General features: G+C 31.4%; 2 protein-coding genes across 4 annotated transcripts; one reads left to right on the plus strand and one right to left on the minus strand.

Annotated features, from left to right (window-relative positions):
* Positions 1-5,636: 5,636 nt before the first annotated feature.
* On the plus strand, positions 5,637-9,093 carry LOC118030364 (proteasome subunit beta type-7-A). The gene is made up of 8 exons (XM_035034440.2): positions 5,637-5,911; positions 6,702-6,843; positions 6,994-7,090; positions 7,181-7,250; positions 7,348-7,452; positions 7,728-7,826; positions 7,921-8,008; positions 8,764-9,093. Exons 1-8 carry the CDS (start codon positions 5,765-5,767, stop codon positions 8,838-8,840), a joined length of 825 nt encoding a protein of 274 aa, XP_034890331.1. The 5' UTR covers positions 5,637-5,764; the 3' UTR covers positions 8,841-9,093.
* A 2,894-nt stretch (positions 9,094-11,987) lies between these two features.
* On the minus strand, positions 11,988-20,982 carry LOC118030246 (KH domain-containing protein At4g18375). Of its 3 annotated transcripts, XM_073408704.1 has the most exons (9): positions 20,848-20,982; positions 19,927-20,547; positions 18,609-19,100; positions 17,902-18,141; positions 17,560-17,817; positions 15,805-15,863; positions 15,619-15,715; positions 14,215-14,375; positions 11,988-14,120 (listed from the first exon to the last, which is right to left on the minus strand). In XM_073408704.1, the coding sequence occupies exons 2-8, from the start codon at positions 20,509-20,511 to the stop codon at positions 14,244-14,246; spliced, it is 1,863 nt and encodes a 620-aa protein (XP_073264805.1). In that variant the 5' UTR covers positions 20,512-20,547; positions 20,848-20,982; the 3' UTR covers positions 11,988-14,120; positions 14,215-14,243. The 3 variants fall into 3 exon arrangements, with proteins under 3 accessions (XP_073264805.1, XP_034890175.1, XP_073264804.1); XM_035034284.2 differs by having other exon boundaries at positions 11,988-14,375; XM_073408703.1 differs by lacking the exon at positions 20,848-20,982 and having other exon boundaries at positions 11,988-14,375; positions 19,927-20,837.
* Positions 20,983-22,875: the final 1,893 nt, after the last annotated feature.

Raw genomic sequence — 22,875 nt, forward strand, 5'->3', positions numbered from 1 at the left:
AAAATCTGGGCCAAACCGGTTTGAATCGGTTTTTTCTCTAAAAAATCAAACCTAAACCGGTCGGTTTGAACCAGTTTTGGTTGTTTTTTTTATATATATATATAAAAACCAAATTGAACCGAAAATGATCACTCCTAGAAAAAACCACTAATTATAACATATTTGTGACCCATTAGGAAATAAGTTTTAGATAATTCTATCTAGACCATTGTCTTGGTGTATCTAATTGAATATTAATATCTATTTATTTTTTATAATTTTTAAAGAAAAATAATAGTTTAATAAATAACTTCAATAATCTTTTGACCATTAATAATTTGAAAAAAAATGGTTAATTATAAGTGGACCAAAACCATATTAACACATAACCCATATCATTAACCATAATTAAATAATTTTTTAAACATTAAAAATACTTTTAAAAATATCCATCTATAATATTATAATATAACAACCAAATAAAAATTATAGCACAATTCTTGGAGAGAAAAAACAACAAGAAGAAGAATTTAAAGAAGAAGTTGTTATTCTAACATGAAAATAAAAGTCTCAATATCCTATACAAAAACATCTATTAAAACCATAATTTAACGTCAAGTCTTTGTAATGGGTTCCATAGTCGATTTTTTTTTCACCCCTCCATATCATCAATAATTAATTCATTCCATAATCAAACATTCTATATAAACAACAAATTAATGGTTAATGCACATACCATACTTGTAAATAATAACAATAAGGAATTTATTTATACATGTATTTTCTTAGTTTAAGTTTCATACCTCCCTCCTCATTATCAATATCATCATTCATGTGTTAGCTTTATAAGATTTGTTAAAAAAGTTAGTGACTTTTTATATATAATGATAGAATTATAGTTGACCAATACCTAACACACAAAAATATATATGTTTTGGATCGGTTAGTTTGGAATTTGGTTTGGATTTAACTAAAATCATGACCAAAAATATTATTTTGGATTTTACTCATGCTCAAATTAAAATTATTTTTTTTTGAGAAAATACCTATTCAAATTGGTTTGAATAGTTACCTATTGAATATGATACTATTTTCTCCCCTAAAGGCAATAGTGCCTCATACTCTATCTTAAAATAAAATTTTCTCATTAAGTTCCTTTTACTTCTTGGCTCGATTGTTCTTATATGTTATAATGTGCATGACGTCGAATGATAGAGGTAATTCTTTGTTTTGTCTATATTAGGTGTCAAAGGATTACATTTTTAAGATATCAATTTTTTAATTAAGCATCTAATTCACTCCCTTAAGTGTTTTTATTTTAAGTTTTTTAATTGATTGTGGAGAAAGGATACCTTGTTAAAACTCCAGTCATCTAGGAGGAAAGATCATGACACTAGAGGGTTAATGCTTAGCTATGACTCATTTATTTAAAGCTAAGAATTATGTTTATTAGAAAGTTAGGATGTAAACTTTTCTTGAGTTAATAAATATTGAATTATCGGATGTTGTTGAGAGTGGATATAGTTTTCATATTAAGATGAGTTTGGATGGAAAAATTTGTCCAAACCCCATACATGAATGGGATGATAAACAAAAGAAAAGATATTATTATAACGTTAAGGCTATGAATGCTTTTTTTTATTCACTTAATCATATGGAATTCACTTGGTAAAGATTGCAAAATGGCTTTTAAAATCCGAAAACTTTTGGAATTCACTCATAATGGAACAAGTCAAGTTAAGAATTCTAGATTGATTAGCGTCATTATAGAATATGAAGTTTTTAAAATAGATTTGAATGGAAGTAAAATACATATTAGATTCATTACCTTTGTTAGTGAACTAGATAGTTTAGGTAAAAATATCATCAATGGAAAAATGGTTGGTAAAATCCCGAGGTCTTTATCTAGAGCTTGAGAATCTAAAGTTACGACAATAAAGGAGGCTAAAAATACACTTGATTTTAATGAGTTTATTGGATCATTAATCGCTTATAAAGGAAAGATCAAAGACTTTAAGGTTGAAGATAATGGAACTAAGAATATATCTTTAGTTTTAAAATCAATAACTAATTATGAGGAAATAAATAGATATAATTGTAAAGAATAAGATGACGACGACATAGCTTTGATTGCTAAAAGATTTCCAAGTTTTCAAGAATGAAAAAGTATGGCAATGGAAGGAATTTTAAAAGAGAAAAAAGTGAGGAATAATCAAATAATAGAGATGTTATTATATACTATGAATGTAAGAAACCGAGTCTTATGAAGTATGATTGCCCTAGTATTAAAAATAAAGCATAGTTTGACAAACAAAAAAAATGGCAATGAAGACAACTACTTGAGATGACATGGATGATAGCTCAACTTTTTTAAAAGATGATGACTTCAACTTGAAAGAATTCACCAATCTATGTTTGATGGTTAATTTTGGCATAACCAAAAAAAAAAGTTTGCTTAATGGCCAATAGCTCTATTAACATCGATTAGGTAAATGAACTTGATCCTTAAATGACTTTCGATAAGTTGCAAAATACTTTTGAAAAATTTTATCATGATTATAAGAAATTGTATAAGAAAAAAATTTGCTTCAAAATAAACTTGATATTATTTTAAAAGATCTTGATGTATTACAAAAAGAAAATAATGCCTTATTAACAATGAATATTGGTTTTAAAAGGCAACTAGATTCCTTAAAAGATGAATCTAATTGATCTATTTTCTATGAGAAATTAATTAAAGAAAATGACATCTTTAAAGTAAAAATTATTAATTTATATTCTACTTTAGCTAAATTCATGACAAGAAAAGGACAACCTAAATTAATTTCAAGTTAATCAAAGAAGGGTATTTGAGAGAAGTAGTTTGGGATATAATCCAATGAAAAACCAAAAAACTTGACTCAAATTTGTTTGTTAAAGCATCAACATCTTCAAGCTTATGTAATTTTAATGGCTAAAATAGATTTCATGAAAAATATTGCATAGGATTGGAGAATAAACTTCTATTAACAATAAACTAAGGATAAACTATGAAGTATCTCTTGACTTGGAAATCAAACTTGGTTTCTATTATTTTTTAATGAATTTTCATTGTGAGATTATCAACTTTACACATTGAGATTATCAACTTTACATATTAAGATTAAATTTCTTTCAAATTGGATCTTAAACAAGCTATGTATATCTCAACTTAAAGTCAAACTTAATTTTAATTGTTTTTTTCTATATCTTAATTATAAGCTAAGAGTAAAATATATTTACTTGAACATGAGGAAACATACTCATTTATCAACAAGAATAGATCTTATTACTTGGTATCCACTATAATCAGATAATTCAATCATCATTAAATTATTGAGCTTGCCTTGAATAATTACTGAAAATAATATTTACAGTAATACAGAAAAATAATTCTTTGTTTAACTTCTCTTATTCTAAGAAATTCACAACCATCAAGGGCGCAAATTACACAGAAAAAGTACACCAAAAAATTAGGGATAAATTAAGCAGTTAACATATAAAATAAAAAAAGATGAATGATAGCAAAAAGTTTTAGTAAAACAACACACTTTTAAAAATCAAGATTTTAAACCATGATATCAATTAAATGTTCGAGTTGGACATAACTCATCATAAATTTAAAAACAAATATATAACCTAATTCTCTCCACAATAAAACATTGTTGTTCCTTTGTTTTTATTATTATTATTATTATTATTATTTATTTGTGTTTGTTTAGACATGGTTTAATCGATCAACCAACTTGTTAAAATTCTATAAAATCAATCAAGTTTTATTGAATTAATACTTTTTTCAATTTAACTTTAAAACCAACCGAGTCAGAATTCAAATGATAAATTGTTTGGATCAATTTGTCATGTTGTTTAGGTTTAATACGTATTGTCTTTCTTTTGTAGAATAGCAAGGGTTTGTTATAGCATCTATACTTAAACATCATCGTTCATGATTAAAAAGTATCAATTTGAAGCTTTTTTAAAAAAATTAAAATTTTAAAAAACAAAATATTTGTGTCTATAAAAATATAAAAAGTGCATCTAAGAAATATTTTCTTGAACTTTGCAGTCATATGCATACGCGAGATATTTCTAAAAAAGCAACTACCACCTATGTAATATCGTGGCAACCCTGTTGAAAATAAATTGAATAAAATAATGAATCTTAATTACCAAACAACTTAATGTCAAAGGTGAAACTAATTTAAAAAAGCAACATAAAAAAAAAAATCATAGTCAACCCAGGTTAACCGGTTAACCCTGCAACTGTGGACATAGGATTATGATAATGTCATAGAAAGAAAAGAAAAAAAAAAAACCATTTTCTAATAAATCAAACGTTAAAAGATGGATTGAAAAAAAATAGAACGAAGTCAACTTGGTTTTATATTCAAAACTTGGGATCCTAATCATAAGCCTAAGACCAACATTATAGAAGGTAAACCCTAAAAAATAATGAAGTAAAAATTTTAATGACAAAATATCAAGGAATTAAATTGGGAAAAAGGCAATCCAAACATGATCTAAAAAAATATTAACAATAAAAAAATTGGGGATCAAATTTGACATAATAGTAAATCAAAATCAAATAATTAGAGATGAAATTAAAAATTAAATTCAATTGAGAAAAGAAAAAGAAAAAAATAAAAAGAATGAGGATCAAATTGAACACGAAAAAAAATTGTATTTTTCCAAGAAAAAGACAAAAAAGATGAGGAAAAGAAAGAAGTCCATTAGAGCAACATCATCTGTCCTTCGCCAACACGCGTTCATCCAATAAAAAGACCTTGGTGAGCTGCTCTGAACACTGGCATCAATGAAGCTTGTATGCATTGTCCAAAGGACGCAAGCTCCTCCCACTCTCTAGCCCTTGCATAGCACCTACCATCATTTTTTTTTTTTTTTTTTGCATTTATTGAAAGATTAAAGTGACATTTACTCAACTTAATAATAAAAAAAAAAAAGGAAAAGCTGAGAAGGCTCTCGACAATAGTCATTTTAACTTTTAAAATTCAAAATTCAAAAATACCCCCCAACAACAGTTATTTAAATTTTGCTTGTAGAGTATTTTAGTCATTATAGAAATTAAAATGTTAAAATACCAATTTGCCCACATTCAATCTTATAATAACAAATATACAGTATGAAAAAACCACATTATCCCCAAAACCAAGTTATTCGGTTTTGTTTGCTAATGATAAAACTATCAATTCAATGTACAAATCCACAGTCAACTGTGAGAAATACCTCAGAGATGTTTTTTTTTTTTTTTTTTTTTTTTTTTTTTTTAAATGCTAGGGAGGTAATATTGAAGCTAAATCAATGTTGAGGCTTGCAAACTCAACAGGGATTTATTGTTTTGAAGTTTAATAATAATATTAATAAAAAAATCATAAAAAAACTAATTATTTATTGTTCTGAACCATACTTAATTTAGAAAATTTATTTATTTAAAAAAATTATTTTCAATCGCTCCATCTTATTTGCTTCTGTTTTTTTTTTTCTCCCATTTCCCTATTACTTAAAAAAAAAAATAATATAAAATTTACTAAAAGGATTAATTAATTAGTTTGAGAAACAAAAATGAGTATTCAGTTCGAAAACTAATTTATATTTTACAATTTACTCTCTTTAACATCTTGCCGACCCGACCCGGCCCGGTTGAGCAAAGAAGCTCTTTCTTGAAGCCTAGGTCATATGAGACGGTATAAAAAAACCAAACCCAACTGAACCAGACAGTTAGAATCTCCAATCAATCAAGCTTGAAACAATGTCGGACAATTCTTGCATGGATTTACCTGCGAAAGGTGGATTCAGTTTCGATCTTTGCAAACGAAATGCTATGTTATCGCAGAAGGGTCTTAAGCTTCCTCCATTTAGAAAAACTGGAACTACCATTGTGGGTTTAGTTTTTCAGGTACCGCCCAATTGTTCTCTTTTTTTTTTTGTTTGTGTATAGATTATTCTTTCTGGGTTATCGCCTCTCTCTCTTATTTTTTCAGTCAAATTGATTGATTGAGTTATAAAGTTTAGGAATTTTTCTCGAGTTAATTTGGAATGGACCCGTGTTTTGTTTTAAAGTAATTGTTTTAGGGGTGGTGATATTGTGTTTAGTTTCACTAATTGAGACTATCGATATCGTTGTTAATTGTTTTCGGCAAATAATTTTATCTAATTGTGGAGGCCGATTGATTATTTGATTTTTTACTTCGTTGTAGTGGCGGTGTGTTTTTTTTTTTTTTTCCTCCAATAAATTCTTGGCTTTTATTAGAGTATAAAAGAAGATATCCCTGGAATCTTCTTGTATAGAATACATGTACATTAGTGGATCTTTCACGGATTTTCAAATAAGCCCTCTCTGGTTTATCAATGTTCGCGTTGCCAGCAGCGGCTACTTCTTAACTTGTTCAAAAACCTTTTATAGTATGCTACTTTGCAATCCTTTCAAAAAGGAGTTCTAGTATAATGAAACAGAAATAGAAGTATGAAGGATAGTTATGAAGTCTGTTGACCCTGTCACTGTTACTTGGATTTGGGGACTCCTGAGTTGGGTAATCCATGTTTTGGGAAAGACTTGACATCTTTGTGTGGATGTTGAAACCTTAGCAGTATATATACATTCAAATTTCTTGCACAATATCTATTCTCGTAAACTTGATTTATGCATATAATCTTTTTATTTTTTTGCTCTCACAATTTCTACCTAGGATGGTGTCATTCTTGGGGCAGATACAAGAGCAACAGAGGGACCCATAGTTTGTGATAAGAATTGTGAAAAAATTCACTACATGGCACCAAACATATATTGCTGCGGAGCAGGAACTGCTGCTGATACAGAAGCAGTAACAGGTACTTTTAGGATCATTTTTAGGTGTAGTGTAGTGCTGGCTCTTTGTAGAACTTTGTATTTGAATGCTGGATGCATTATCAGTTACACATTTTCTCCTTTTTTAACATTACTAAAGCTAATGCAAAGCTATGGTGTTTGCATTCGCTTAGACATGGTCAGCTCACAGCTGCAATTACATCGTTACCATACTGGGCGAGAATCGAGGGTTGTTACAGCACTCACTCTTCTTAAGAAGCATCTTTTCAAGTTGAGTTTTTCTTGTTTCTAACATGTGTGATTTTCTATGTATCTCTTTATAGTGAGTGTATATTGCTGACTGCTTGATGTTTTGTCTAGCTACCAAGGTCATGTCTCAGCTGCTTTGGTGCTTGGTGGGGTTGACTGCACTGGGCCTCATTTACACACTGTGAGTTTTTTCTACTTAAGAGGCATTTGTATGGGAATTATTTTTTTGGCTTGTACAATTCTTTGATATCTTGCCAATAAAATGGCTTATTTTGCAGATATATCCCCATGGGTCAACTGACACTTTGCCATTTGCTACAATGGGTTCTGGTTCTCTCGCTGCAATGGCTGTTTTTGAATCAAAGTACAAAGAAGGCCTTAGTGTAAGATTTTCCATAGAGGGTTCAGAGGCGTGAAAAAATAAAAATTTTAATACAGTTATACTCATTGTAACCATCCATAAATGCTATAGTTTGATGTATGAGTTCTGCTGCATAATATGTTTGTGATTGATAGCATGCGTTTGTTTAAGATTAAACATACTGTAGAGAGGATATAAATGAAACGTAGAGAGGATAAAAAACGAGGAGTAATCCATCCCCTATGTTCTGTTACATTCTTGCTTCCCATTGAGTCCTAAAAGTTATTATCCTTGCAGAGAGATGAAGGAATTAAGATTGTGAGTGAAGCTATATGCTCTGGCATATTCAATGACTTGGGAAGTGGAAGCAATGTTGATGTTTGTGTTATAACGAAGGTATGTTATTTGAACCAGCCCCCTCCTCTACTTGTCAAAAGATGTCTTGAGCTCATAGTGATGGAAGTTCTCCATTGAAATTTATGCTGGCCAGGGACACAAGGAATACCTAAGGAACCACATGTTACCGAATCCCCGTACCTATGTCAGTGAACGAGGGTATTCTTTTGCAAAGAAGACTGGTTAGTATCGTGCATCTTTTATAATACTACCTCATCATGCTTATAATAAAACCTGTGCTTATAGAGTAATAGCTGGTCTTTACCATTCTCTCTGGAAAGTTAAAACTCAATTACCATAACTCATTTCCATTGTCACTCAATCTTTTCTACTCTCAGAAAAGTTAAATTCAAGAGCCATAACTCATTTTCATTGTCTCACATTCTTATCTAGGCACGGTTTGTGTTCTTTTCTGGAGTTTATCAATTATGAATACCTTAATTTTTAGGTTTTGACTGCATCCTTTACATTTTTGTGTTCTCTTGCTTCCTTTGGATGCTTCTCTTTCATGAAACTGGCGTGCAAGGACTCACACACCATTTCTTGTTCTGTATTTTTAATGAAATGTTATTGATCCCCAATGCTTGGAGGGAGGGAAGAATCCTATTACACGAGACTTGCTCAATGTTGTTGCTATTTCTTGCTTTCCAAAAGAATTGAAGTAAAGTACCATAGTTTAGCATGTTTCTACGTATTAGTGGTTTGTTGTGCCTTCAGTACAGTGCATCAAAGTTGTGTGGCTGCTACCGAAGTAAATAAAATATCAACTATCTAATCCGTAGAATAGTGTTTTAGACTTGTCAATGTTGCCGTTTCAGCAAGAAGTGTAGTTGAGTCCTGTGATTACTCCTGTTTGTTTGTCTGCTCTAGCATGATAATGTTGATTTTTTCAACATTGACAATTTGTGGGTTAATTTTGCTATTTGTCTGGTTATAGAGATTCTCATGACAAAGATTACTCCCTTAAAGGAGAAAGTGGAAGTGACTGAAGGAGGTGATGCAATGGAAGAGTAAACAATCCTAGCAACCAAAAGCACACATTGTTGAGATCTTTCTGACTCTTGTATGGTCTTTGTGATCATTGGGATGGATTTACTCCATGATATCCAATTCTGAAACTTCAATGACATAAAATTGAAATGTTTTGGGTTTGGCTTGATGCTAGTCCCACTTCATTTGTATTCAATTGTTTAGATGACTAGTCTTGAGGATTTTCTGTTCTGTACTCGTGTTTTTAAGTAATGCATTTTCTATTCTAGTCGGTATATATTTGATATGTGCGGTTATTATTTTAAAAAGTAGGTTTAAGAAAAACTACAAGTTGTAGCTTTTTCATAACCAAGGTTTCAAAAATATTTTCAGTGAAATTCATGTGAATTGATGTGTATTGATTAACTAGACATTTTAAAAATTATAAAAGATGCAAAACACGGTTTCAATCACATTAGCCGTAGATGTTTAGTAGAGGCAAAGGGGGGCAATACGACCTCCATGGAGGGGCATGTATTGATGCAATGCAATGAGTAGCAAATTTAATTGCTCTCCCTTTTTCTTTGTTTGTTAGGATTGGTTAAAGAAGGGGATGCCATCCATACCAGACAATTTCTTTCTTTTAGAATAATTGTACTACATATTAAAATTCAAAGTTAATTTAAATCTTTTTTTAAAAAAAAAAAAAAAAGTTCAAAACTAAGTTTTGAGTGAACTTTTAAGGTATGCCATCTAAACTTAATATTGAATTTTATTTTTTTTCTGTTTACTGATTATATATTGAATTTCTTTTATTGAAATGATGTGAGTGTGTGTGTATTATTATTTTTTTTAAAACTTATTTAACTTTTAAATTTTCTTGCACTTAATAATTTCTTGAATAGCAAACACATGCATCCATGCACATGGGTAACATGAAAGATTAAAAAATTATAAATTATTGAATATAAATAGAATATATTATGTTAAGATATTATTAATATGCTGTTGTCCTGGTCAACCATTTAATATCTCAAAAACACTATAATAAGATTTAACCAAACATTATTTTTCTGCTTTAGATATGTGTAAGAATAATATAATAATCAATTACCAAACAGTATTTTTCTGCTTTAGATATTTGTAAGAATAATATAATAATCAATTACCAAACACTTTGTACTGGTATACTTAAAATTTATCTGGAGTTAGGAAAAATAAAAGTTAAATACTTGTATGCATGCATGTATGTATGTATGTATGTTGAATGAATTTGCTTTGGACCTTCTGGGAAATTATTTGAGTGTCTAAAAACTTAAATTGGTGTACAAAACCAGATCCTTCATGCATCTTTTTTCACTAACATGTTGAAATAAGATTTTGGAACAAACCAACCATCAACTGTATGATATATTTTCACTCATCAGCTGCATGATCTACTTAGCATCATACATTGATTGTCTTCTTCAACCGCTCCTAAATTTTTTGTTGTTGGTGATTATGTAGTTTTAATAATTTTTCTCTTCAAAAGATAACTATTCCTGTTGAATCAAATTGTTGATATATTTCTTGAACCCTCAACAATGATCAATGGAATAAGCCACAACTTCTTTATGATATTCATATTTAACATTTTTATGTACCATTTAGGAAAAGAAGGTTGGATGTTAAATTAATCCAGATCAGCTCTAGTTGACCTGGCAAATTCGCTACTCATGTCATAAGACCTCAATAACCTTAGAGAAAGCAAATAGAAAAATTAATAAACGCAATTCTCAATTAATCCAATATTAAATGATGCGATTGAAAACAAAATCTTACAAAGAAAATGAATCAAGTCAACTCAAGTTAACTTGTTAAACATGAGTCATAAAACCGGGATAACCTTACAAAAAATAAATCAAAATAAATTATGAAACTTAATTCTTAATCAAATCAATGTTAAAGGGTTAAGTTAAGAAAATCAATCAAAAAAAGGACACAAAATACCATTTGAGTCAATTGACCAAATTCGTAACCTGGGTCATGAGACTATGATAACTTTATAGAATACAAAGTAAAAAAAACTATGAAATCTAATTTTAATCAACCTAATATCGAATGATAAAATTTTTAAAAAAAAATCATTTATAAAAATAACAAAAAAAAAAAAACACTTGAGTCAATCGATCTAATCACCGACTCTAGTCATAAGATTCTGATAACCTCATAGAAATCAAATAGAAAAAAAAATTATAAATTACAATTTCAAATCAACTCAATTTTGAAGATTAAATTGAAAAACAAAATCAAATAAAAAAAAGTATAAAAAAATAACTTGAATCAACCAAGATTAACCAGTCAAACCTAGGTTAGAACACTAAAATAACTTTTTAGAAAGCAAATCAAGAAAAATTATAAAGTCCAACCCTCGATCAATCCAATATTAAAGACAAAAATAAAACAGAAATAATTAAGAAATTGACAAAAAAAAAAATGACAGGAATTTTTTTCATGTTTAAAATTTAATCCCCGCTGCATATCATGATCTAAGTTATCCCCCGTTGCAGTGCTCTTTTTTTTTTTTTTTCCCCTCTATCTCTGGTACGCACTTCGGTATCTCTTATAAGCAAAATTATTCTCTTGAGATTATTTTCTTCTTCAGCATGTGATTGACATGCTTGAGACCTGATTATCATATAAAGAAAAAGGAGAGGGCTAAAGACAAAGTAAATGGCAAAATAACAGCATACGACCCTCTTAAAATGTGAAAGAATTAGAGTTTCTTTCTTGTCAGCCAATCAAAACCTTTCAACAACTCAACAACCAATCAAACGAGCACAAATCTAAATAACAAAAACTGCTTAATTTCTCCAAAATAACTGAACGTATCACTGAGATTAAATCAAGTTCAGATTAGTAGAATGGCAGCAGCCTCCTGTTAATCTCTCAAAATGACTCACAAAAGAAGCAGCCATGCCGGCATAATCAGCATTAGCAAAATTATTAAACATACAAAACAATGCACAAAAAGGGCCAACAGATCTAAGCCACCATGGTTGAATATTAGAAAGCTGCAACTGATATGGCCAGCAAGAAACTACGAGTATGAACATCACATGATTCGCATTCTTTTATCCAGCTTCAATTTCTACTATAGGGTCAACCAAGAAAAGGCCTAATCATCTTTTTGTTGAAGTTATAGAGCTACCATTATAAATTCCACTATACTATATAAGACACTTCCTCTTGTCTTACAAACACAGACAAGGCTGGTTCTTTAAGATAGCAACTGCTACCATAGTTTTCATACAATAGTGTGCAACAAATTATCAGTCCACTAAAATATATACAAAATTGTCTAAATGTTTGTCTTCAGGACAACTATATGAATGTACAAACTAAAACCATATCCAAATCTGCCTTACTCTGCTACCACATATGCATATCCATAATAGTGGTATCTACCACACACTCACCAGATTGATCACCCAAGACCGTCTTTAAGGCTACCAATTTCAAAGCATGAAAAACAGAACAGGGCAAGCCAAAGAGATTTGAAAATGACTATCGACATGGACTTTCAAGAGAGAGAAGGCCACCGCTATCAACCATAAAAACACTGTCAAGTAAAATAGAAACAGTGCTTTTGAATTATTCGTTCAACTTCAACAAGTCTTTGACAAGTACAAAAACCTAGAAGGGCAATATAGACATGGAAAATTGTACTCCCCCTAGAGATTTTCAATGTAAAAGAACTAGAGTGAGATCACTTGATCATCAGTAGTCCACGGCAACAGCCGACCAATTATATGGGAAGAAAAAGGATCGGACAAAGAGTGGATTATTCAGATTAAAGAGGATAGCATGTTTATATTCATAACAATGTGCAAGAGAAACCATGATTTTGGATTAAACTACGAAAGGGGAAGTGCTGCTTTATGAAGTCAAGTGATGAGGAACTCAAGCCTGAAGCCTGCAATTAGAGTGCCCAGGTTCAAGACCCCTCATTCTTAAAAAAAAAAAAAAACGATGTATCGAACCCAAGATGGAAAGTCTACCACTCTGACAATTGAGCCTAACCTAGGATACTTTCAATTCAAAGAACTAGAATAAGAGCAGCTGATTGTGAACTTTCTGACATAACTGAAAATATAGAGAAAAAAGGAGAAGGAGAAGGTTGGATTGGTCAGATTAACCAAGAGCATTTTTATATTTTAAGATTGCGCAAACAGTTGCAATAAATATGGCTCATGTTTGCAGTGGAAATCTGTGGACACCAGTAGCAGCACACTACTTCCAAGTTCCAACAATCTTAGTAGAGTTGGTATAGCGACTAGAGGATGTTTTAGGACATGGGAGCTATTTCTATGGTGAAACAAACATCACCATCTTAGTGAAGCTTGCATATTGTGTCATACACAAGCAAAATAATGGACCAACCCACATCCCCAGTCAGAAGAATCACCATAGAAAGAAATCACTGACTGCCTATAACCCAAGAAACTATCTCAATACAAGATACAGAAAAGTTTGCTGCTGAAGAAAGCACAAACCAAGTTGTTCCAGAATAAATAGCTGATTGGTGAATATGGACCCTCACTGTTCAAACACATCAGTTAAGAAAGTACATTCATGTGATTTGTACCCAAGGAAACCTAAAAGCTGGAAAAATGATATTTGGAGTAAATTTTACAGGGATTTTTTAAAACGAACCCTGAAAGATTTTGATATATTAAATTGCTAGAAATACAAGTTAAAACGGGAATAAAGCCCAGAAACTAAACGGTAAGCAGCAAATTGACAATTTAATCTCAATGAGCTCTTCATAGACAGAAAGAGGACATGAGATTCTGAAATGAAGAAAAGAGGATGAAGAAAGACTGGGCTCCATAAGCAAGAGTGAATGCCTATTATGATGCCATACTATCAATTCAAAACAGAGGAAATCGAGTAGAGATTCATCACAAATGCAACAACTTGCATCATCAGTAGAAAAGATCCCTCCTAAAAGAAGTAGAGAATGAGATTGCATGGCCAGAAAACAACACACATACATTATGAGTTTGGCAATATGGTTTACTGAAAGTAATTCCTGGGGTGATCAGGAAATCAGAGTAAAAACTGCTGGAAATAAGAGGGACTTCCCACAGCTTAATGATAGGACCTGGTAAAACAAAACGAAAGGAAAGAACCTACAATGTTCTAAGATCTGCAGATGGAAGAATCAATCATGCAAACATCGACAGGAACCTATCACCAGGGATATTAAACCACTTGCATATCTTCCTGTTTGATCTTCATAGGCATGTTTATAAGAAACAGGAAGATTCCAGCTATCGAAACCTAGAAAACAAAGTCAACTAAAGATGAAACCTGATGAGGCTAAGGAAACATTTGGGGAAGATGGGAAGAGAATTCCAAGATTTTTACTTTTCACCTTCAAATATCTGGAAATATTGTCAAGGCTTAAGTGGCCATAATAAATGCCTGGATCAAGTTTTCAGCAGCCTGTTTTTGCTCCGGTTTGCCAGATATATAAGCAATACGATCACCCCTTGCCGACTTGGCATCAGAGATTTCTATCATTGCTCCTGATATCTGAAATGTCGTAAAACATAAAAAAGGAAAAAAAAACTGATACCCATGAGAACTCCATCCAATCAAAGCAGATTGAGAGCAATGATAGGGGAAAAAAACATTGATAAAAGCAGATTTCAAAATATTTTCTGAACATTATCAATGCACAAACAAATGAAAATTTTAGAAAAGATGCATATATTAAGCCAATATTCACAACTTTTGTATCCCATGTTTGTTATTTTTTAAAATTAAATAGAAGTAATATGAAGATCAAATGCTTGTACTATGACAAGCATAATAACAAAATATCATTGCACAACCTCTAGCTGACTTGAAAATTTTTGGTCTGTTAAATGTATTATGACCAGGTACTGCATCCCCGCTTTTCTCAAGAAGAAACTTTAACAATCCAAACAGTGACTCATTACCACATACTAATTAATCTGTCGTGCCCTGAAGCTACTGTGTGGCAACTTGAAAACAAATAAACACATGATACGGAGGAAGCAAGGTATGGTGGTGGACAGTTAATAGCCTTACATGATGGACCAAACCAAGCAAAGGCATTAGTGATACTGCCAACAAGTATCTGGCAAGTTGGCAAACTGTTTTCACAATCCAAACACCATATCCAATAATTCAGTCATGAATGCTGGATTGCTAACTTCTTTCCTTTCTTATGCGAGTGGAATATTTCAATAGATTTTTACATAACCAGCCTCAGTAAGATGTACTTCTTCATGACTGCAGATATCCACATTTGCCACCAAACTATAAGGCCATAATTAAAGAAACAAATACCTAGCATGAATCTACCACACACTCACGCTATTTATTAATTTTTAATAAGCCAAGCAAAGCTATTACTGATAGGCAACAAGCATCTGGCGAATTGGCAAACTGTATTCACAATCCAAACACCGCACCCCATAATTCACTGTCATGAATGCTGGATAGCTAACTTCCTTTCTTATGTGAGTGGAATAGTTCAATAGATTTTTACTTAACAAACCTTAGTAAGATATACTCGTTGTTGGTTGCAGATATCCACATTTTCCACTAGACTAAAAGGTCATAATTAAAAAACAAATCCATGGCATGAATCTACCACACAATCATGTTATTTATTAATTTATAACAAGCCACAGAAATGTACCATCACTACAAATAGTTATTGCACCCTTCTCATAAAATACAAGAGTAATTCACTAAAATTCCCTAGGAAAGATCCAGGAAGAAAAGACAAAAGGGATGAACAGACCTTTCGGATGTTGGCTATATTTGCTCCTCCTTTACCAATCACTTTACCAACTGCATTAGCAGGCACCAGCATTTCAAGAGTTGAGGGTGGAGGCAATCTGCATAAGTGCAGGAAATCAGCTTGCATGAACAGTATAGAAGTCAAAGAAAACAAAATTCAGAGCTTTGAAGAGCACAATGTACTAACCCTTCATACAGCTTAGACAAAGAATATGAGGCCAGAGAACCATAGCTATTTTCTCCCATCTAATAAGGAAAAAAAACAGGGAAATATGAACGCCATATGAAGCAAGAAAAGAAAAGAAAACACCATTAAAAAGTGCAGCAATCTCCAGTAAATGAATATCATTGGCGTAGTTTTAACAAAGCCTCATAAGGCCACACTCCTAAATGCTTCTGATGGAGAAAGATTTATGTAGCATTTGATGCACAGGCTGGAAGTGGAACCCCAGGTGTACTGGTGTTCAGCACAAGGAACAAGTTTTTAATCATTTTAAACCAGCTTTTTTTCCCACCTTCCCCCATGCTACAACCTTATCCCTCTTATCCTGTGCAGTCCTGTTTAATCTTGTCTCGGTAACTGCTCCCTTAGGGAGTAATCTCTTACCACATTTTTTTAATAGTGTCAGACTTTTGGTAGTGTTCTTTGCTTTTTGAAATGAGTCATGGGTTGTGTGCAATTCAGAGTATCAGGTTTGTTTTATGATTTCTTGTGTGAGGTTCAGTGGATGGAAGGACAGTGAGATCTGGCGATTCTATGCTGTTTCTTCTGTTTTTTTTGTATCCAGATAAAGAGAAATCCTAGGGTTTTCAAGTATATGCCTTTCCATCCAACAAAGAGTTCAAATATTGTAGTGTCTTTTCCATATTCAGGGGCAGGGAAAGAGGGGGTGTTTTGCAGCAGATATCAGCAAGACTGAAGCAAGTGTTTTGCAGCAGATATCAGCAAGACTGAAGCAATCTTTTACATTAAGAATCTCTTCGCTGTTATTTTCCTGCTAGAGGATGATTGATGCAGTCAAGAAAATGAACTATTTAAGTTTTATTTATAATTTTATTCGTTACAGGATTTTCTTTTTTTCCTGGGATTTAGGAATTTACTATTATTAGGACGACTTTTGTATTTTATTTTAATAAAGATTTTTTTTCTTCATTAGTTTAGGACACTTTAGCATTTTGTTGTTGCTATATGAGCACAATTATTATACATTTTGGAGTATTTTATGATAAAAAAAAATTAGAAATTCAGTTTCAACTTTTAGAGTTGGATTCCTCTTGTTTATATTCTATCTTCCTATTGTCTTAAACCAATTGGCATCGAAGCAAGATAAACAAGTATCAAACCATGAGGCATCAACCTCAGAACACTAGAGGAAATCCACCTCTAAAAGTTGAAACTGAAATTCACGATTTATTACCATAAATGGCTTCTCCAAAATACAAAATATTTGTGCTTGCATAGTCACACCAAAACCTTACAGAATAATAAGTTAGAGAAGGAATCAAAGTTCCTACTAAATTAAAATACTAAAATGCCATAAAAATAATAAATTCCAAGGAAAAATCAATATATCCTAAATAATAACAGAGCTCTAAGAAACTAAAACTAACGAATCAAAAGCAAAACTGCAATAGTCCATTTTCTTAACATCATCAATGACCTATTCTCCAGTTATCTTATACAAATAATTATTTTATCTTAAATTGATTTTACCAAAGAGATGGAACATTTAATGTAGATCAAAAAAATAAAAGTGAAGGAGCATTTGAAATGATCAATTTATCATTCTCCTAACTCACAGTAATGGCCCTCCATCAACTGCATGGTCCAAACTCCAAAATCAATGTACCAAAAAACTTCATGCTAATTTTGAAAAGAATACTAAATAACAACTATCATGACCAAAGAAGTTGAATAGAAATTTCACCACCAGCTACGTACCGGTAAGGATCCATATCCATAAAGGCTGCTTGATGAAAGCAGGCCCAAACCACTGCCACTTTCAGCCCTCTGATCATAACCCATTGGAGGAACAGAAGGCAGGATAGATGGTATAGAAATACCAGCATGAACAGGGTAGACAGAATCAGTACCAACAGAAGAATTCAGACCACCATCCTTTTCTTTCAATACATCATCTCTGAGCCTTAGAACAATCTGGACAAGTGCATCTCTCACACTGCCAACTTCTCCAGCCACCTATCAAGGAACAAGGTCAACCCCAAAAAGTATTTCCAATTGAAAAGGATAGGCAAGAAACAAGGTTAAGTTCAGAAATCAGACCTCAACAAGTTCATCATTACTATCAGCACATTTAAGTTTATCCGCTTTTGAGATGCAGACATCAGCATTAGTTCTCTTTCGAATTTCATTTACAATTGCACCGCTTTTTCCTATGATACACCCAATAACTTTAGATGGAACAAGGAATCGAATGCCAACAATGTCATTGTCTTCATCATTAATCTTTCCTTGAAGCAATAAAATAGCTTCAACTGCCATGGATTTCAAATCATCGGGAGACTGCCAAATGGTAAATATGGATAAATTAAACCCAACATATATCATGAGATATATAAGCATATTGATAAGCCATATCCAAAGCCCACACAGCATTTGCCATATAGATAAAATTGAACAAGTTTTGCGAACTTCAGCCACTTTTCACAGAATAAAAACGAATCCAAAATTGTGATGGAAATCATAAATTACTTGTTTTATTTGTTTAGCTTAGTGACAATGGACAAAAATCAATATCCACGCTGAACTCTAGAGACTGCAATATGACATATGTTGTTGTTCATTAAAAAAGTGCAGGTTGGCATTCCCATTTAAGTAATCTTCAAAGACAATTCAACTCTCTAAAGCTCTAGAAGAATTGTACATTTGATGCCCTCTTTAACAACATCTCTATACAAATCAATGCAGAAACATGCAGGGCTCTTGCATCAATTCAAAAGAAACAAATCATAAACAAAGGTAAACCATACCTCAGTTGCAATGACTGTAATAATACACTCATCTCGATCAGCCTTAGTGTCATCAACCTCAATACGAGCACCGCTAACCTGCCTTATGCTTTTAATGGTACTCCCTCCCTTGCCAATGACACGCCCAATCTTGTCAAATGGGCATAATAGTCGTACAATTAACTCAGATCTGGAGGTGTTGCCAAAACTGGGAACTACAGGGACTGTGGATGAATAAATGGGCCAAGAACTCCTCATATCCCCATAACCCTGAAACTCCGGTATATGTGTAGCGCCTAAGATTGGTGGAACAGATCTAGAAGAAACAATTGGATCTGCATTTGGATAGAATCCACCCGGTTGATAAATAGGGACATCTGATGATATAATGATGCTTGGAGGGGCTTCTGGTACAGTTGTCTCAAGGGGAATTTCTTCTTTTGGACTGAACTTATACATGATTGCAGAAACTGCAAACAATGCTTTCTTCACTGCTTCTGATTCACCAGTTATCTGTTCATAAGACAAATTTAACTCTTGAACCCCTCAAACATCAACCTTTACAAATTGCTAAAGAGAAGCATGGTAAAGGATTACACATTCTTAAGGAAAAGAAACAAAAAATCACATGTGAATTAATTCATAGATGAAGACAACATCCTTAATTTTCAAGATAAAGAAGCTGCACAGTTCAAAAAACACTATGATTCTCCAGCTATGTTAATGATACATGTAACAATATGAAAAGAACTCATATATAATAAACTCACAAGAATACACATTTTTTATGAAGTTGTCCCACAAAAAGCATCAACAGGCACTTGGCTTGCAATTTGGATCCAAAATTCAACTTAACTAAAGTAACTGTATCCTTAGCCTTAGTGACACTGACACCAGTCTCAAGCTGAAGAATCTAGGTTTGAAACCTCTATCTGCCATCTTAAGCTTTAGTGCAGCATGAACACAGCCTAGAGATCATCTACAGAAGTTGTTCAGGAGTTTGGATTCCATCATGATCAATGGCAATTCACACAAACAGAACAGAATGAGAATTTCATGATGAAAGTGAAAGAGCACCTAGATTTTTTAAGCCCTCAACGAACCTTACAGTAAACAGCCTTTTAAATAACAGTTTGCATTTTTGTTGGGCTTTTCCTCAAGGAAAAACAATTTCAACTGTCAAAAGATACACACACATTTTGAGAAAAAAAAAAAAAAAAACAATATAGAAGAAAAATTAGAACCTAATAATTAGAATTTTATTAATTTTTAACAGATAAATTCAGCATGAATAGCCTCAACAATAAATCAGAAGGAAATTAAAGTCCCATGTACTAACCAGAAGAAAGTTGTCAAAGTCCATAGCACATGAGTGAGTTGGATCAGAGGCATCTTTGGCAGTGATTTTAATGTTGGCTCTGGTCTTGCTTCTCAATTTCTTTATAGTTGCCCCAGCCTTACCAATAATATTTGCTGACTGGCTAGTTGGGACAAGAATTTGGCATTCCTTCTTATCTCTGCATCTCTTGTCAGAGTCCCCAAGAGCTGCAACAGCATTTGAAATTGCAGCATGAACTTTAAGAAGAGCATCTTGTGCAGGACACAAAGGGTCAGCCTGATGGAAATCATCGTCAACATCAGCATCTCCCTTCTCCTTGACATTGCAATAAATTGTTATGACCCTATACATGGCACCTGGAAACGGGTCCACCACCTTAACTCTCGCCCTCGACTCATTCCTTATGGAATTGATGACTTTTCCACTTTTACCAATGACACTTCCAATAACCTCATCAGGGCATAGTATTCTATACACAACCAGTTCATCATTATCAGTACCTTTATTATCTTTGTGCCTCTTCTGATTATTGGTGTCCCCATCATAATCTCTTTGGGGACGCGATCGTTTGCCACTCTCCACCATTTATTACTATTACTATTATTATTATTATCGAAATACCTGAAACAATTAGATAGAAGCAATTTAATAAATAGTTCATCCATCACATACAATCATGGTTTTTATATTTGATTATCACAAAAAGAAAAAAATTACTTTGAAAATACTTATCAATCCTTTCACTGTCTTACATTATCTCAGCATACATCAAAAATCATAGCAAAAAAGCAAAAAGAAACTAATCTGTAACAGTTCCAGTATCCAAACAAAGTAAAAAAACAAAAATTGCTTTTGGAATTGAGAATTACGAAAAGCAGAGCAGATAAGCCCAATGAAATTTGAAGCTAAGAAAAAACCTACCTGTTATAGTGAGTTGAATGAAGGGGAGGGAAATATATATTATTATAAATAAACCCTAATGATGAACGCGGAGAGAGAGAGAGAGAGAGGACAATGAAAATGTGTCAGCATGGCATTTTAAAAAATGTGTTTATGTGAAGAAAAAAAACAATAAATGATGATTTTTTTTTTATAGTCTATTTATGTCCTTATATTAAAAATTAAAGAAAATTTAAAAAATTATTTTAATATACTTTCAAGTAAAAAGATTACATTTGAAAAATATCATATACTGTAGTTCCCACACATACTAATACGATGTTTAAAATTATAGTCAAAATTATTTTTTAAAATGTTTTTTACTTAAAAATATATCAAAATAATATATATTTTTATTTTAAAATTTATTTTTAATATCAAAACATCAAAATTATTCAAAAAATATTAAAAAATAAATTTTAACAAAAACATATTCAATCTCCATTTCAAAAAGACTTTAAATATATGTTTGATATTGTTATAGCTTTTAAGATTTTAGCTAGAAAAAATAATTTTTCATAAGAATATTTTAAATGAAAGTTTTGAGCATAAGTCATGTAAAATTTTGGTATAGTGATTAAATACACACTTTTTAATTTGTGATTAAAAAAAAATTAATTTTAATCATATCTCATCACATTATTAACAAATCAAGTCAAAACCTCCTTCAGACTCATCTATTTACTTTACTCACTAACCCAAAAATTATTTTGTTTATTTTTTTATCTTGTTCTTTAAGGTTTTATTTTCTCTTAACGACATAAAATGGTTTTTTAAGTAAATTATAACGGAGTTGCTACTAAATGGCATGTACTACATTGTGAATCGAACCAAAATATTTTGAATAAAAAAAAATGTTTAGTTTACATGAAACTTTTTGACAATATTATTAAACTTGATGCAATGAAATAATTTTAAAATATTTTTATTTGACTTCTTATCTAGCTTGAAATTCATATGCAGCTTGAAATTCAAATCAAATCATAAAAGAGTTACTCTGACATAACTCAATCAACTTGAAGATTTCAAAAATAACTTGAAATACCACTAAAAGCATAGTTTGATTTTTTAATGAAAAATAATTTAATATATTTGCAAGCAAAAATTTACTTTTGAAAAGCATTATTTACTAGAGTATCACACACATACTAATAAGGTGTTTAAAAGTGTAGTAAATATTACTTTTTAAAATGTTTTTTACTTGGAAATGCATCAAAATAATATTTTTTTTTAAAAAAAAATTATTTTTAATATCAACACATCAAAATGATCTAAAAATATTTAAAAAATAATTTGAAGTGAAAAAAATAAATTTTAACAAAAAACATGTTCAATCTCAATTTCAAATAGGCTTTAAATATATGTTTAACATTGTTATAACTTTAAGATTTTGGCTAGAAAAAATAGATTTTTTATAAGAATATTTTAAATGAAAGTTTTTAGTACAAGTCATGTAAAATTTTGGTATAATAATTAAATAAACACTTTCTATTTTGCGATTAGAAAAAAATTAATTTTAATTATATCTCATTACACTGATAAAAAAACAAAGTCGAAACATCTTTCAGACTCATCTAATATTTTTTAAGTAAATTATAACATAGCTGCTACTAGATGGGGCGTGCTACACTATGAATCGAACCAAAATATTTTGAATGTAAATAAAAAAAGATTTAGTTCACATGAAACTTTTTTATAGTATTATTAAACTGGACCCAACAAATCAACTTTAAAATATCTTGATTTGACTTTCTTGTCTAGCTCGGAATTCAAATCAAATCGTAAAGGTGTTACCCCGACATAACTCAATCAATTTGAAAACTTCAAAAATAACTTGGAATACCGCTTAAAACATAATTTGACTTTTTAAAAAATAAATTCAACATGACATTTAAAAAAAAACATTGAGATGGTGATATATTAGATTGATTCGGGTCAACTCATCAAACTCATAACCCTTATCATGGACTCCACTAGGTTCAATAACTTTTTTTATAAACTATTTGTTAT

This window comes from Populus alba, chromosome 4 (genome assembly GCF_005239225.2).
Source record: "Populus alba chromosome 4, ASM523922v2, whole genome shotgun sequence".
Lineage (NCBI taxonomy): Eukaryota > Viridiplantae > Streptophyta > Magnoliopsida > Malpighiales > Salicaceae > Populus > Populus alba.